Here is a 14,752-nt window from a genome sequence, read left to right as displayed (position 1 = left end):
AAAAGTCAAGCAACAAAGTTTCAAGAACAGGCTTTAAATGATGACTAGGAATGTACTACAGTCCCTTAATATTGCTCAAATAGGGATCATGAGGATAAGATTAGAATAATTACACACACAGTCATTCAGGTGATCATTCTTCCCACACTCCATACGTGAATTGAATGGGAAGAAACCGTAATAACTGGTATCGTGGGAGGTACACTCTGCCATGTACCTCATGGTGGTTTGCAGACACTAGATGTAGATATAAATGTAGATATAGGTATAGATGTAAATATAGATGTAGATGCTAATGTGAATACAGTTTTCTGTTGGGTGTTTCTGAGTGCCACCCGTCAGTCTACTATAGGTTTTCCCATATTTTATGTTTCAGTTAAAATACGATGCCTTTAAAGCTTGCCACTCTGTAGATGCACTCATATCACACCAAGGCTCCAGCACTCAGCTGTGATAAGAGTGTTTACAGATCGGCAAGTTAAGTGTTTATACTTTTCCCTATTTTCCATGTAGTATATTTGTTAAATTTCATGCGCATGTCTCTGTTTAAGAAGGTTAATCTCACATTTTTGTAAGTGTAAATTCATTCAGTCTTCAGTGCAATAATTGCTCACTAAACAGCCAGCTACATAGCTCCAACGCATCAGCGTCCATTGGTAACACATCAGGAGGATAGCAAGTCGTATATCTGGGATTGTCTGCTTTTATAGTTCACTTCTTCAGTTAGTCTTACTAGGAGCGGCAGATGTGTGTGGATGCAGCAGGAGCTGGCTGCAGTTTATGAACAGCTGAACATGTTGTTGGCTACAGTCAGTCACCTTCAGGCTGCTGCCTCAGGGTGTAGTAGTGGTGGAGAATCTGGCGCGTTGCATGGGACACCTCAAGTGTCACTTGTTTTGCCCACTGGCTCTGCTTCTAAGGCACCTCCTCGTGCACATGGTGTGGTGGATCCAGCTTCACAGCAGGGTGAGTGGCGGGTGGTAATGCATTCACGTCACTCAAGGCGGAGGGACAATGTGGAAACTGGCCTCCTGGCCTTGCCCATTCATTCTTTGAGTGGACAGGTGGTCGTTCCTTCAGTAGGGTCTGAGCAGGCACATGGGGTGAGGGGTTTACTGCTTATTGGGAGCTCCAATGTTTGATGCATTATGGAGCCCCTTAGGTATGTTCAGGGCTGGAAAGTAAGTCAATGTTCACTTGGTATGTCTGCCAGGGGGGCCTCATCCAAGATGTGGAGGCGGCCTTGCTGGTGACTATGTAGCATGCAGGGTGCAGTTGGCTGCAAGTTGTTGCTCAGGTTGGCACCGACAACACATGTCGCATGGGTTCTGAGGCAGTCATCAGCTTGTACAGGCAGGTGGTGAAGACTTCTGCGCTCACTCGTGGGGTGCAAGCAGAGCTTGCAGTTTGCTGCATTGTTCCCAGAGTTGATTGGGGTTCTTTGATTTGGAGCCAAGTGGAGGGTCTTAGCAAAAGGCTTTGTCAACTCGGTGACGGTCTTGGTTGCAGATTTCTGGACCTGCATTATTATGTGGGGATTTGTTGGACCCCCCTTGATAGGTCAAGGGTGCGCTACACAAAGGAAACAGCTACTCAGGTAGCAGAGTACTTTTGGAGTGTGCATGAGAGTTTTTTAGGCTATGCGATAGTTTGGAGTTCTCTGAACACTCGCCAGTCTATTCACAGCAAGTGTTCAGAATAAAAACACTTCAACTGTCACTATTTTATCATTAAACTGTCGAAATATTCATAATAAAGTTCCTGAATTTACTGGCCTCCAGGAAAGTTCTCGTGCTTAAATTATTCCGGGATTGAGAATTGGCAAAACCTGAAGTGGAAAACTCTGAGATATTTAATGACTCTTGGAACATATATTGGAAAGACAGATTAGAGACCATAGGATGGGAGAGTTTTCATTGCAGTTGACAAAAACATTGTCTCTATTGACGTCAAAGTTGAGTGTGACAGTGAAGTCATCTGGTCACGTTTTGGAGGTGTAGGTGAAACTAAGTTATTGTTGGATGTTCTTACCAGCCACTCGATTCTTGAATCATTCAAAGAAAGTGTACGGTCAATGGCGTGTAAATACTCAGATCATGCAGTACTAGACAGAGACGACTTTAACCCACTGAGTATAGACTGGGATGTCTATGGAGTCATTGTGGAGGTACAGACACAGTCATGTGAAATTCTTTTGAACACGTTTTCTGAAAATTGTCAGCTAGTTGGGCAGCCCACATGCAATGGAAATATCTTAGACCTTGTAGCCACAAAGGGGCTGGACCTTATGGACAGTGTCAATGTAGAAATGGATATTAGTGATCGTGATGTCATTATAGCAATTATGATTATGAAAGTTAATAAATCAGTCAAGAAGGCTAGGAGAGAGTTTCTGCTAGATAGAGCAGATAAGCAATTACTGACATCTTGCTTAGACAGTGAATTGGCATCATTTTGTACCAGTAAGATGGATGTAGAGGAATTATGGGTAAAGTTAAGCAGATTGTAAATTTTGGTCTGGAGAGTTACATGCCTAGTAAGTGGATAAAGGATGGAAAAGACTCACCATTGTTTAATAACAAAATTTGTAAGATGTTGAGGAAGCAGAGGCTGTTGCACTCCAGGTTCAAACGCAACATACAACTACTACCACCATCAAACCTTAGGAAGGAAAAGGTCCAGCAGAGAACTCAAGAAAATTCTGGTCATATGTAAAATTGCTATGCGGGTCTAGTCTTCCATTCAGTCTCTGGTTTTCGTTTCGCTATCTTCAGTTGCCACAACAGACTGGTCAACAAAAGTTTTAAATTTCATGTTCAAGAAACTGTTCACGCAGGAGAACCGTCAAACATACCATCATTTGACTATTGGACAGACTCTCGTATGGTCGACATAGAAGTAAGCATACTTGGCATAGAGAAGCAACTTAACGACTGGAAAACAATTAAATCACCAGGTCCGAATGGAATGTCAGTTCGATTTTGCAAAGATTACTCTACAGCATTTACCCACTTACCTAGCTTCATTTATCGGGAATCTCTTGCCCGGTGCAAAGTCCCAAGTGACTGGAAAAAAGCGCAGGTGATTCCAGTATATAAGAAATGTAAAAGAATGGACCTGCAAAATTAGACCAGTATCTGTAACTTCTCTTTGCTGCAGAATCCTTGCACATTCTCAGTTCGAATATAATAAACTGTCTTGAAGCTAAGCAGCTTATTATGTCCATGAATCAGCAGGGTCTTAGGAAGCATCACTTGTGGGAAACTCATCTTGCCCTTTTCATATGATATACTGAGAACTATGGATGAAGACCAACAGGCAGATTCCATATTTCTAGATTTCTGGAAAGCATTTGACACAGTGTCCCATGGCAGGCAGTTAACAAAGATACAAGCATATGGAATAAGTTCACAGGTATGTGAGTGACTCAGACTTCTTAAACAATAGAACCCAGTATGTTGTCCCCGATGGTGAGTATTCATCAGAGGCAAGGATATTGTCAGGAGTGCCCCAGGTAAGTGTGATGGGACCACTGTTGTTCTCTGTATACATAAATGGCTTGGCAGACAGGGTAGGCACAATCTGTGGTTGTTTGCTGATGATGTCATGGTGTATGGTAAGGTGTCGAAATTGAGTGACTGTAGGAAGATAAAAGATGACTTAGACAAAATTTCCAGTTGGTATGATGAATGGCAGCTTGCCCTAAATATGGCAAAATGTAAGTTAATGTGGATGAGTGGGAAGAATAAACCTGTAATGTTCGGATACAATATTACTAATGTCCAACTTTTAGACAGTCAATTCATTTAAATGTCTAGGCATAACGCTGCAAAGTGATATGAGATGAAACAAGCATGTGAAAACTGTGGTAGGGAATGCAAATTGTTAATTTTGGTCTGTTGGGAGAATTTTAGAAAAGAGTGGTCCACCTGTAAAGGATGCTGATGTGATCTGTTCTTCAGTACTGATAGTGTTTGAGATCCGTACCAGGTCAGACTGAAGGAAGACATTGTAGCAATTCAGAGGGGGTTGCTAATTTGTTACCAATAGGTTCAAACAAAACTTATGTGTTAAGGAGATGCTTCAGGAACTCAAATGCGAATCATTGGAGAGAAGGTGTGTTCTTTTTGGGAAATACTATTGAGAAAATTTAGAGAACTGGCATTTGAAACTGACTGCTGAATGATTCTGCTCCTGCCAACATACACTGCGTGTAAGTTGACAGTCACTTGGTAAATGCTGTTAATGAGAAGACAGCAATCTGGGAATTTACGGACAGCATTGTGTCTAATTTTTCTTATGCTTTGGTCAATACTGACGTTATTTTCCAACCTTTCTCTTCATAAGATAACCTACCCTTTTCTTCTCTTCCCTCCCCCCTCCTACTTCCAGTCATTAGATATGCTATAATTAATGGTAGATGCAGTATAGAATAGATACAACACAAATAGTTTGTAATACTTGCTAATGAAAAAAATTGTTTTTGTTATGTTGTGTTCTTACATCATCATCTTAATACAGATTAACAAGTCTCTTTTACTAACTTGACACTTTCTGAAAAGGTGAAAAACGCATGAAAAAGAAGACAGCTAATTCTGCAAAGGAAAAACCAAGAAAGAAAGCATCTAATCGCCGTAAAGAAGAAAAAATCAGAGCTCAATCTCCACAACGATCTTCTAGTCCATATGATGCAGATGAGAGTGATTCTGAGGAACTCCCTAGTGGCTATCAACAAGTGTCAATCCAGGTGAGCTATAGAAATGAAGGCATTGTTTGTCCAAAGCAAAAATTGTGAGGGGGAGGGGACTTGGAATTAATTTAACAATAGTCCTCCTGAACAAAATTGATTTTGTGGCCAGTCTAACATACCCCAACTTTTAAAACATCTCAAACTTTCAGTTATAAAAGAATAAACTAAAAAATGATTATATCAAGAACCACATGCACAGTTCTGGATTATTACCTCAAGTTTTGATCAGTGTTGCAAGGGGGGAAGAAAGGAGATGTGAGTGTTCAAGCATCAATCACTTCAAAAATTAACATACTTCACTTGTACTTAACTTTGATGACTTAGTACAGTCTAGATTTCTTCATAGTTATGGTTGTGTTGTCTGGGAGAGATTCATATTACATTTGGTTGCTGAAAAAGTCAATTCAGGTTCACTTTTTTGTACTGATAAAAATAATGGAAAATCCAGGATGAAATGTTGCAACTTACCATATAATGGAGATGCTGAGCCACAGATAAGCACAACAAAAGAGTGTCACAAAGTGAGCTTCCAGCCAACGAGGCCTTTGTCAGAAAACGTGCGCATGTGGACACACACACACACACACACTCTTGACTGTGTGTGTGTTGTGTTTGTTTGTTTGTTTGTTTGTTTGTTTGTTTGTTTCGTCTATTTCTGAGAAAGGCCTTTATGGTTGCAAGCTCACTTTGTGACAGTCTTTAGTTGTGCCCATCTGTCGCTCAGCATCTCTGCTACATGGTGAATAGCAACTACCATTTACATACTGTTAAAAATAACAACTCATTTTGAAGTGTGCAGAGCTCACTGGTACATTTTCCTCAGTTACTCTCTGTCACAAACTTTTATTACTAACAAAATTTCCTACATTGTCATCACACAGAGTACAACTGTTCACAACAAACCCTCTCCAATAACTATTTACCACACAGCTCAACAAAAACAAAGATGTTGCAAGAAGTGGCAGAATATGTAGCCTATACAATCAGTGTAATCCATATTTATTATCTAGAGTGTATTGCATTTCATTAACATTTCATGGCGGAAACAGATGCTTATTAATTTATCTTTTAGAATTAATATGAAACAAGTATGATCATAAATATAATTTTAAATATTCATGACTTAAGTACAAAAACATTGAGAATACAAAAATGATCATGTTTTTCATAAAATACTTAATCTTGTGTTAGCTTCAGATATCGAAATTATTGTAGTGATGCAGAAATAAAACTTCAATCTCACTGGATTGTGTTGTGAGCTAATGTGTATGGATTCTCCAGTACGTGGCGAAAAATGTGTTGCACAGACCAGTCCCATTACACCAGCTATAAAGATACATATTAAAATGACACTGGTATTCATTATTTTTGTCATCCATCTGCTCCAACCATTTGTGCTATTAGCACATGAAACCATCAATGCATATGCAGATAAAATTTGTGTCCAGTTGTTGCAGTCATGTCGTGACTGTATGACAATACATTTCTTACCATACAAATGCTCCATAAAGCTGGAAATGACTATGTTCATTTAGGGCTGTTAGGGAGGATGACAAAAATCTTCATATTTACTGTGATTTCAAAATCTGTCACAAAGCAGCACATGAATTTGGGTGAAAGACTATTTGCAGCTGTCCAGCAATTTCAGGTGCCCGCCAGTGAAGGATGCTAGTTGACGGTGGCACGACGAAGCGTACACATAGGTGGCTGTTACAGGAGCATCCTCTATTGAAATCCATGCTGCCTGCAAATACTGTTCCATCTGTGGCACACAGGCTCATGTGTAAAGGTGAAACTACATGTCCGTCCTCTTGTCAGGATGCTCACTCGTGATGCTAAAAACAATCGTCAGACATGCCATTATGAATAAATTCACCAGAGATGGAACAATATTTCAGAGGGCATGGATTTCAATAGAGCATGATTCTGTGTTGGCTGCCTATGTGCACGTGTCGTCACGTCAAGTTTTGCTATAAAGCTGACACCGTGAGCTAGCAGTCTGAAGATGGCTGGAAAGTGACAAGCAGCCAGTGTGATCCGGCTGCAATACCAAAAGCTCATAGAATGTTCAGTATGCTGGGAAAACTTCAAGAACCATGGGTAATAATTAGATAATAAAAAAATAACAAATAAGCCTATGTAAAGGTCTATGTTCGCTGAGTCGATCTTGTCTTCTACATTATATTACGTTACATTAGGGGCAGAATATGACCTCTCTGTGCTTCAGTGTACTTTTCATAATATGTTAATATACATTTTATGCAACTCTGTTGCATCAATTCTCAAAATTTCATTGCAAATATCGTGCTTAAAGTCTTCCAGTGTTACTGGAATATTTGCATGCACTTTTCCATTTAGACCGCCCCACAGATGAGTCACAAGTGGTTAGATCTGGTGAACGCAGTGGCCAGAATCGTCTGCTGACAGTCGTTTCTTATGTGAATCTTTCATGAATTTGTAAGACTCTCGTGAAGTCTGACAGGTCACCCTATCATGTTGAAAGGCGGCAAAATACAGCAGTGGATCAAACATTCCACTCTAAATTTCTTTGACATTGTCTCGTGTAGTAATTCCCCTGTTTTGCCTTATCATTGTCCTTCTGTTCTTGGACACGATCTCGTTCTTTAGGGCTTCATCTCAATATAGTGTAAACCATAAACCATGGTGACAAGACCTATGCAACACGTACACTTGTTGCAACAATTTACACGCCACTTCTTTGGGCTCTGGATCATGTGTGTTCGAATATCCGCAAAAACAGCAGTAACATGAATGGGCTGTGCTCGATTCTTTTTAAATTTGCAGCTGATCCGGTAGTATGCCACTTTGTCACCAAATTCAGTATACTGCTGTTTGCTGGTATCGAAATGCCACAAAACTTCTTTGCAGAAATATCGTGCATTTCCTTAAATGAACCGGTAGACACATACACCTCCACTGTCGCAATTTATTCTTGAAAAGGATACAAAACATAGTCACTACAACTTCAAAACAGTAGAGGAAGAGTGGTGGATGACAGTGAGCAGTCCAGTAGTTTGGGGCAGTTTTTCATGCACTATCCTATACCACATATTGTATCCACTTCCAATTATCAGAACATCCTGCATGAATTCGCCCACTGAGTGATAGCATTTCAGTACCAGTGCTTCATATAGATTACTTTTCTTTGCCCTTAATTTCATCTACATTAACTTGTTCCCTTATAATTTTGTATATATTTTTGTTCCTATGTATCAAGGGTCCTGGGCAAACAGTGGGTAAAAAAAAACCATAAAGTTTTGTGTGTTTCTTGTGTTGTGTGTGACCATGATGATTTTTTCAAATAATTCCTTTCTGGTACACAAAAATTTCATAAATGGATGGGGATGTGAGAGTTAATATTTGTAAGTTTCCATGTAATGGGCAACATGGTTCTTCCTGATCTAGAAAGTACATATTCCAAATGAATTTTTCCTATACCTTCAATATCTACAGTATGTTAGCCTACTTTCCCAAAAAAACAATACTATGCCTAATAATGAACCCAAAATAACCTGTACATACTTCTTTTTGTGTATCCATGTTAGTTGCAGTTCATAATATATGCACTGCAAATGCAGATTTGCTTAGTTTCTTGGCTGGTTACCTGATGTATACCTACCAGCTCTGCTTTATATCCAAATTTAATCCTAAGAATTTTAATGAATCCATTTCTTCTATACCTTGGTTGTGGTGAATAATTTTAATCTGCTCTTATTTTCACTGGAAGCTTGGGAATAGCATCCCCTACTCATGTAACTGAAACAGAGTTTCTAAACAACTGGGATAGGCCTAGAGATCAGTTATTCGGGAACAGTTTTTGCATCCAGATTTTTAACCAAGACAGAAGTAGTGTCACAAACAGAACTGGTGAGGTGCTGAATTTCAATGATAATTCATTCACATAAATCAGAAATAAGACTTGGGACACACACTGAGAGATTTTACGGTTAGAATAATAATTTACTCTCATTTAAAATAATGATAAATCCTTGTTTTCTATTACGTAGGTAAGATTTAAGCCATTGTAGAGTAGAATAAGGTTGCTCATGTCATTCTCCGTAAGGGAGTGTAGTATATTTGGTAGGATAATTTAAATAACACAATTTGTTTTGCATATGCTTCATCTTTCTTTTTTAAGCATCAACCAGAATATGCAAGACAAAGATTACTACTAAATCATCATGCACAACTTAATAAGAGTGAAAAGCTAAGTGCACTGTATGTAACCGAGGTGGGAGGGGGAACAATGGAAAATAAACAGGTCAGAAAATGAAAGATGTAGAAAACTAAAATGGAGTGATGAAATGAGTAGTTACTGTGAAGAAATGCTGGGATGGATGGAATTAATGTAAATTAAGGCCAAGTGGGTGGCGAGAACCAAGGACATTTGAAGTGCTAGTTCCCACCTGCAGAGTTCTGGGAAACTGGTGTCTTGGGGGAAGAGTCCAGATGGTGTGTGTGGTGAAACGGGCATCAAGGTTGTGACTGTCATGTTGTACAGCATCCTCTGCAACAGGATACTGTGTGTTGCTTGTAAACACTCTCTGACTATGCCCATTCATCCTGACTGGTAACTGGGTGGTAGCCATGCCAATGTATAAGGCCGATCAGTGTTTACGTAACAGCTGGTGTATGACGTGACATTTCACAGGTGGCTCTCCCTTTATCAGTATATGTTTTGCCAGCTACAGAGCTTGAATAGGTGGTGGTAGGAGGATGCACAGGGCAAGTCTCGCAGTGGGGGCAGTTCAAAGGGTAGGAGCCGTGGGGTAGGGAGTTGGGTGCAGAAGGAGCATAGAGTGTGACGAAGATATTGCAGAGAGTGGGAGGATGACGAAAAGTTATTCTAGGTGTGGTGTGCAAAATCTGAGACAGAACAGATCTCATTTCAGGGCATGGTTTTAGGAAGTCATAGCTGATTAATACATTCGAGACAAGGATAATACTGGGTAACAAGTGGTGTGCTCCAGAGCTGTTTTTTGGAGGGACCAGCAGCACCAGGATTGCTGAGTAGATTTTTTATGTATCTATTTACATTATACATTTACATTATCTTGTCAATAATTCATTATTTTTGTTGTTATGTTAGCCCATGTGACCGTCATTGCTTCCTATGTAAACCTCTTGCCAGTCTTTGTTGTCACCTGTCTTGTACAATCTATCATCTGTTTTCTATCTTTTGTGCTAGTATTCCAGTCGTTTTTTTTTTTTCTTTTTTTTTTTTTGCTTTGTCTGTACCACCCAAAATCAGCACTTCGGCCCTACATCTCTACTAGTACCGGTTTTCGTGCACGTTGACAGGTCCGTTGTTATTTGCTAGTTTGCGTACAAGAATTCCACTGTTATTTACGAATTTGCCTACAGTTCACTACACTACAGGGTCTTCTCCCAATCGTCTTTCACCAATTTATTTTCAGATTTGACAGCTATTTTCTTTCCTACCCTCCACTTACCCTGTTTCAGTGCAAATCTCTCACATTTTTGTGTGTTTGCTTTTTACCAAACCACTCTGACTTTTACTGTCTTCTCCTACATTACTTTACTTGACAAACAAAGTAGTTTACATTATCTCTTGTGACTTTCTCCTTCTGTTAGCCCAGTTTTTAAAATTTTGCCTCCTTTCGTGACTTTCCCTTTTGGTTTTTTATTTTCCAGTCATTTATTTGGATTATGTAGACCACACTTGTGGCGAGAAGTTCTCACCCACTCCTTGCCTCTTGTTAACCATTGTCTGTTCTCACAATTTTTGTGTGAATTTTTCTGATTTTTCCAAATGTTTTCCAGGCTTTTCTTTCGTTTTTCTATCTTTTTCATCCTCTGCCTCTTGTTTTTGCCACTCCCACCCCTGTCTAATGCTCCAAACCATTCTCTCTTGCCATGATGAATCCTATCATATATTGCAACAGTTCTTTTCGAAAACATGCTTTTGCACTATCAAAATTAAGGTCCCATATTCTGTTTCTTGAAATGTACTTGTCCCTTGGAGTTACTCCCAAAGGCCTAACACTGAAAGTCCCTGTTTCTGGATGTAATCCTGCTCTGCACCAGCTTCTTTTACAGTTTCATGCCTCATCTGCCAGTTTACACTCCACCAGACATCTATCTGTTTACAAAATCCTACAGTTATCTGCCCCTCATGTTTCCTTGGATGGTATCATTTGCCAAGCCAACTTCAGATGGCAACAACATGCCGGACTTCACCTCAAAAAGCTATGCCACCTTCTCCTAAACTACCTCAACAGTTGTGTTTCCCTTTCTGTCCCTCTGCAGCTCTCCAAACAACCACACCATCAACCACCATGCATCTCCTTCAAAACAAGCTTGGCCAACCTCCTTAATATCCCACAGCCTTCACCACTGCCAGTAATAACTCATAACCACAAGAACCAATCATAGCAGTACAGTGTTCCCAACCTCTCATCCAAAGCACTCCCCCTCCCCTGTATTATCTGTTTTATCCAAGGCTCTCACTTTCAGCCCTAAACCTGCATTTAATCAAGCTGCTTTGGTGATGGAACTACTTTCCCTTACATGTAACATCAACTGGAAGTATCACTTTGCGACCTAATCCCAAAACCTTTCCAACAGCAAACCTGACATTGAACATTGCCTTAACAGTTTTGACCACAGTTACAACTTGATCCACCACCACTGCCTCAGAATCATCCCTTACAAGCCTTCCAAGAATTCCTCACATCCAGCGTTGGTGCACAACCTTTCCTCAGGTCCCAACAACAGGACCCTAACCTTTCCTTTGCAGAACTCCAGGCTCTACGTTCCCTAAAAGCTGTTGACTCCATCATTATCCTTCCAGCAGACATAGGATCTCTCTCTGTGGTACTTGACCAACAGAAGTATGGTAGTGAAGCTCTACGCCAGCTCTCTGACACTGGTAAGTTCTGGGAGTGGTAAGCAGGGAGTAGAATGCTGAACCCATTTGAGGATACAAAAATTTATTTTCACATTGTTAATTAAAACAGAGCACTGGTAACAACACAATTATTAATTTGTATTTGCAGATTGCGATGATCTACACCAATCATTCAACTGTATAAAAGCTAGAGAATAATTCAAAAAATTGTAAAAGAAAAACGGCCTTATAGCCTAAACTTCAAACTCATAAAAAATTACTTTACACAAATATAATTTTCACCTAATTACAGATCTGAGCTCACTAGTCAATTATCAGGCTTTGTGAATTTGAAAAATAACAATTTGTAAAATTTATTAGGTTTAAAAAAATACTCAAATAAAAAGATCTCATAAATACTTGAATTAAATGTTATGGAAAACATTCGATAATATGATGATATGGTAGCCTGAAAGATCTACACAGCAATTAGCACATTCTTGATGTTGGCATTCACATCAGCTGCACATCTGAATTCTGTGCTTGAGAGCTCAAGTGATGACAACAACAGGCAGGAGGGCCTGTGCACACCAGTAACGGCTTCTAGAACACACAAACCCAGTATTAATAAACAGTTCATTAAAATACTAAAACCAGCAGCCAAACATTGGGTAGCGTCAAATGCAGGAAGAGATGTTAAACGTTACAGTGTGACAACCACAGTTGCTATTAAAGCATTAGTTCATTAAGCAATCTCCATTGACATGAAATTTCACTTGATAAATTTGTAAACCACAACTAGTACGAGGTGATACTGACCAGACAATCTGCACACAACCTTAAATACCAAGGCACTGTATGATGGCGTGAAGTTGTTACTATTATAGTATGCAACAAAAGGAAGTTGGCAGTTCCAATTTAAATTAGCACTGAAGTTTTATGCAGAGAATAGACTGTGCTTTGTCAAATTGACCACTTAACATAATAATAATAATAATAATAATAAACCCCGTGGAGGCCCGGGAAAAGAATAGGCCTCCGGTATGTTCTGCCAGTCGTAAAAGGCGACGAAAAGAACAAACCACTAATAGGGCTAACCCCCCTTTTAGTGTGATTACTTGGTTCAGAACAGAACTAAAGAAGCCTCAGACAAGCGCCGTCATGGTCGGGGACGACGCTTGAACCCTATGCCCGCCCACAATGGTAACGACACTGCTAGCCAACTGGAAAATGATTTAAATCCAAATAGAGGTGTTTTGCAGGATATGCTTCCTGCAACCACCCTAGAAGGAAAACAAAGACAGAGGATGAGATGGTCAGATGAAGTTAACCGACAACTCATGTTCTGTTATTACCAAGCAACAAACCTAGGAACCAACACAACTGGATACAGATCACAAGTACACACAACATTTATTACCAGATACCCGGAATTAAAATTTTTAACAGAACAACGACTAGCTGATCAGATCCGTGTAATAATAAAAAATAACAGGATACCCCAGTCAGAATTAGAAAACATCAAACAACAAGTACAACAAATACTGGAACAAAATAATGTGCAATCAGAAGAAGAAAACACAGTAATGGACTCAAACATCCCAGAGCAAACAAACAAAGACCAACACGCATCAATGAAACAATCAGAGGAAAACGAAATCTTAACACAGTCACCAGAACAAGCACAAATAGAACACGAAGAGACACACGTGTTAGATACAGAAGAGAAATTTCAGCTGACATATATAGAATACAAAGACGGAAATACAGACATTAGACCAGTCTTGCATAGACCGCCAAATAACCCACAAGTCGAAACAACAATAAAAACTATCAACACAATCATACACAACAAAATAAATGAAAACACAACTATAGAAGAGTTACAACTACTGGTTTATGTAGGAGCACTCAGTACACTAAATATACACACTAGGCAGAGATCAGAACAAACCAACACCCAGAAGAAACCCACAAAACCAGCATGGCAACACAGGCTACAGATCAGAATAGAAAAACTGAGAAAAGACATCGGACAGCTAACACAATTTATAAGAAATGAAATATCAGACAAAAAACGAAAAAGGTTAGGTAAAATCTCACAACAAGAAGCAATAGAGCAATTAGATGAAAAAAAAAGCAGAAATTACAAGCATTGGCCAAACGACTTAGAAGATACAAAAAAAGTGAAAATAGAAGGAAACAAAACCAAACATTCAACACAAACCAAAAGAGATTTTACCAAACAATGGATAACACACACATTAAAATAGACAATCCACCAAACATAACAGACATGGAACACTTCTGGAGCAACATATGGTCAAACCCGGTACAACATAACAGGCATGCACGGTGGATACAAGCAGAAACAGACACATACAAGATGATACCACAAATGCCTGAAGTGATAATTTTGCAACATGAAGTCACCCGAGCAATTAATTCTACACACAATTGGAAAGCCCCTGGAAATGATAAAATAGCAAATTACTGGCTAAAGAAGTTCACCTCAACACATTCACATCTCACTAAATTATTTAACAGTTACATTGCAGACCCATACACATTCCCTGATACACTTGCACATGGAATAACCTATCTGAAACCTAAAGATCAAGCAGACACAGCAAACCCAGCTAAATATCGCCCCATAACATGCCTACCAACAATATACAAAATATTAACTTCAGTCATCACACAGAAATTAATGACACATACAACACAGAACAAAATTATAAATGAAGAACAAAAAGGCTGCTGCAAAGGAGCACGAGGATGTAAAGAGCAACTGATAATAGATACAGAGGTGACATATCAAGCTAAAACTAAACAAAGGTCCCTACACTACGCATACATTGATTACCAAAAAGCCTTTGATAGTGTACCCCACTCATGGTTACTACAGATATTGGAAATATACAAAGTAGATCCTAAATTGATACAGTTTCTAAACATAGTAATGAAAAACTGGAAAACCACACTTAATATCCAAACAAATTCAGATAACATCACATCACAGCCAATACAGATTAAGCGTGGAATATACCAAGGAGACTAATTTAGTCCCTTCTGGTTCTGTCTTGCTCTGAACCCACTATCCAACATGCTAAATAATACAAATTATGGAT

At 39.3% G+C, this 14,752-nt stretch overlaps 1 protein-coding gene across 3 annotated transcripts in view; it reads left to right on the top strand.

Annotated features, from left to right (window-relative positions):
• Positions 1-14,752, top strand: part of LOC126162642 (Golgi-specific brefeldin A-resistance guanine nucleotide exchange factor 1) — a 320,165-nt gene that overhangs the window by 191,722 nt on the left and 113,691 nt on the right. For all 3 annotated transcript variants that reach the window (XM_049919278.1, XM_049919277.1, XM_049919276.1), the window contains exon 26: positions 4,563-4,747. In XM_049919278.1, coding sequence (XP_049775235.1) covers positions 4,563-4,747 — 185 coding nt within the window. The remainder of the gene's footprint in view (positions 1-4,562; positions 4,748-14,752) is intronic.

The sequence above is a fragment of the Schistocerca cancellata genome, chromosome 2 (assembly GCF_023864275.1).
Source record: "Schistocerca cancellata isolate TAMUIC-IGC-003103 chromosome 2, iqSchCanc2.1, whole genome shotgun sequence".
In the NCBI taxonomy this organism is placed as follows: domain Eukaryota; kingdom Metazoa; phylum Arthropoda; class Insecta; order Orthoptera; family Acrididae; genus Schistocerca; species Schistocerca cancellata.
The sequence above is the reverse complement of the archived record's forward strand: the minus strand, read 5'-3'. Positions and strand labels throughout refer to the sequence as shown.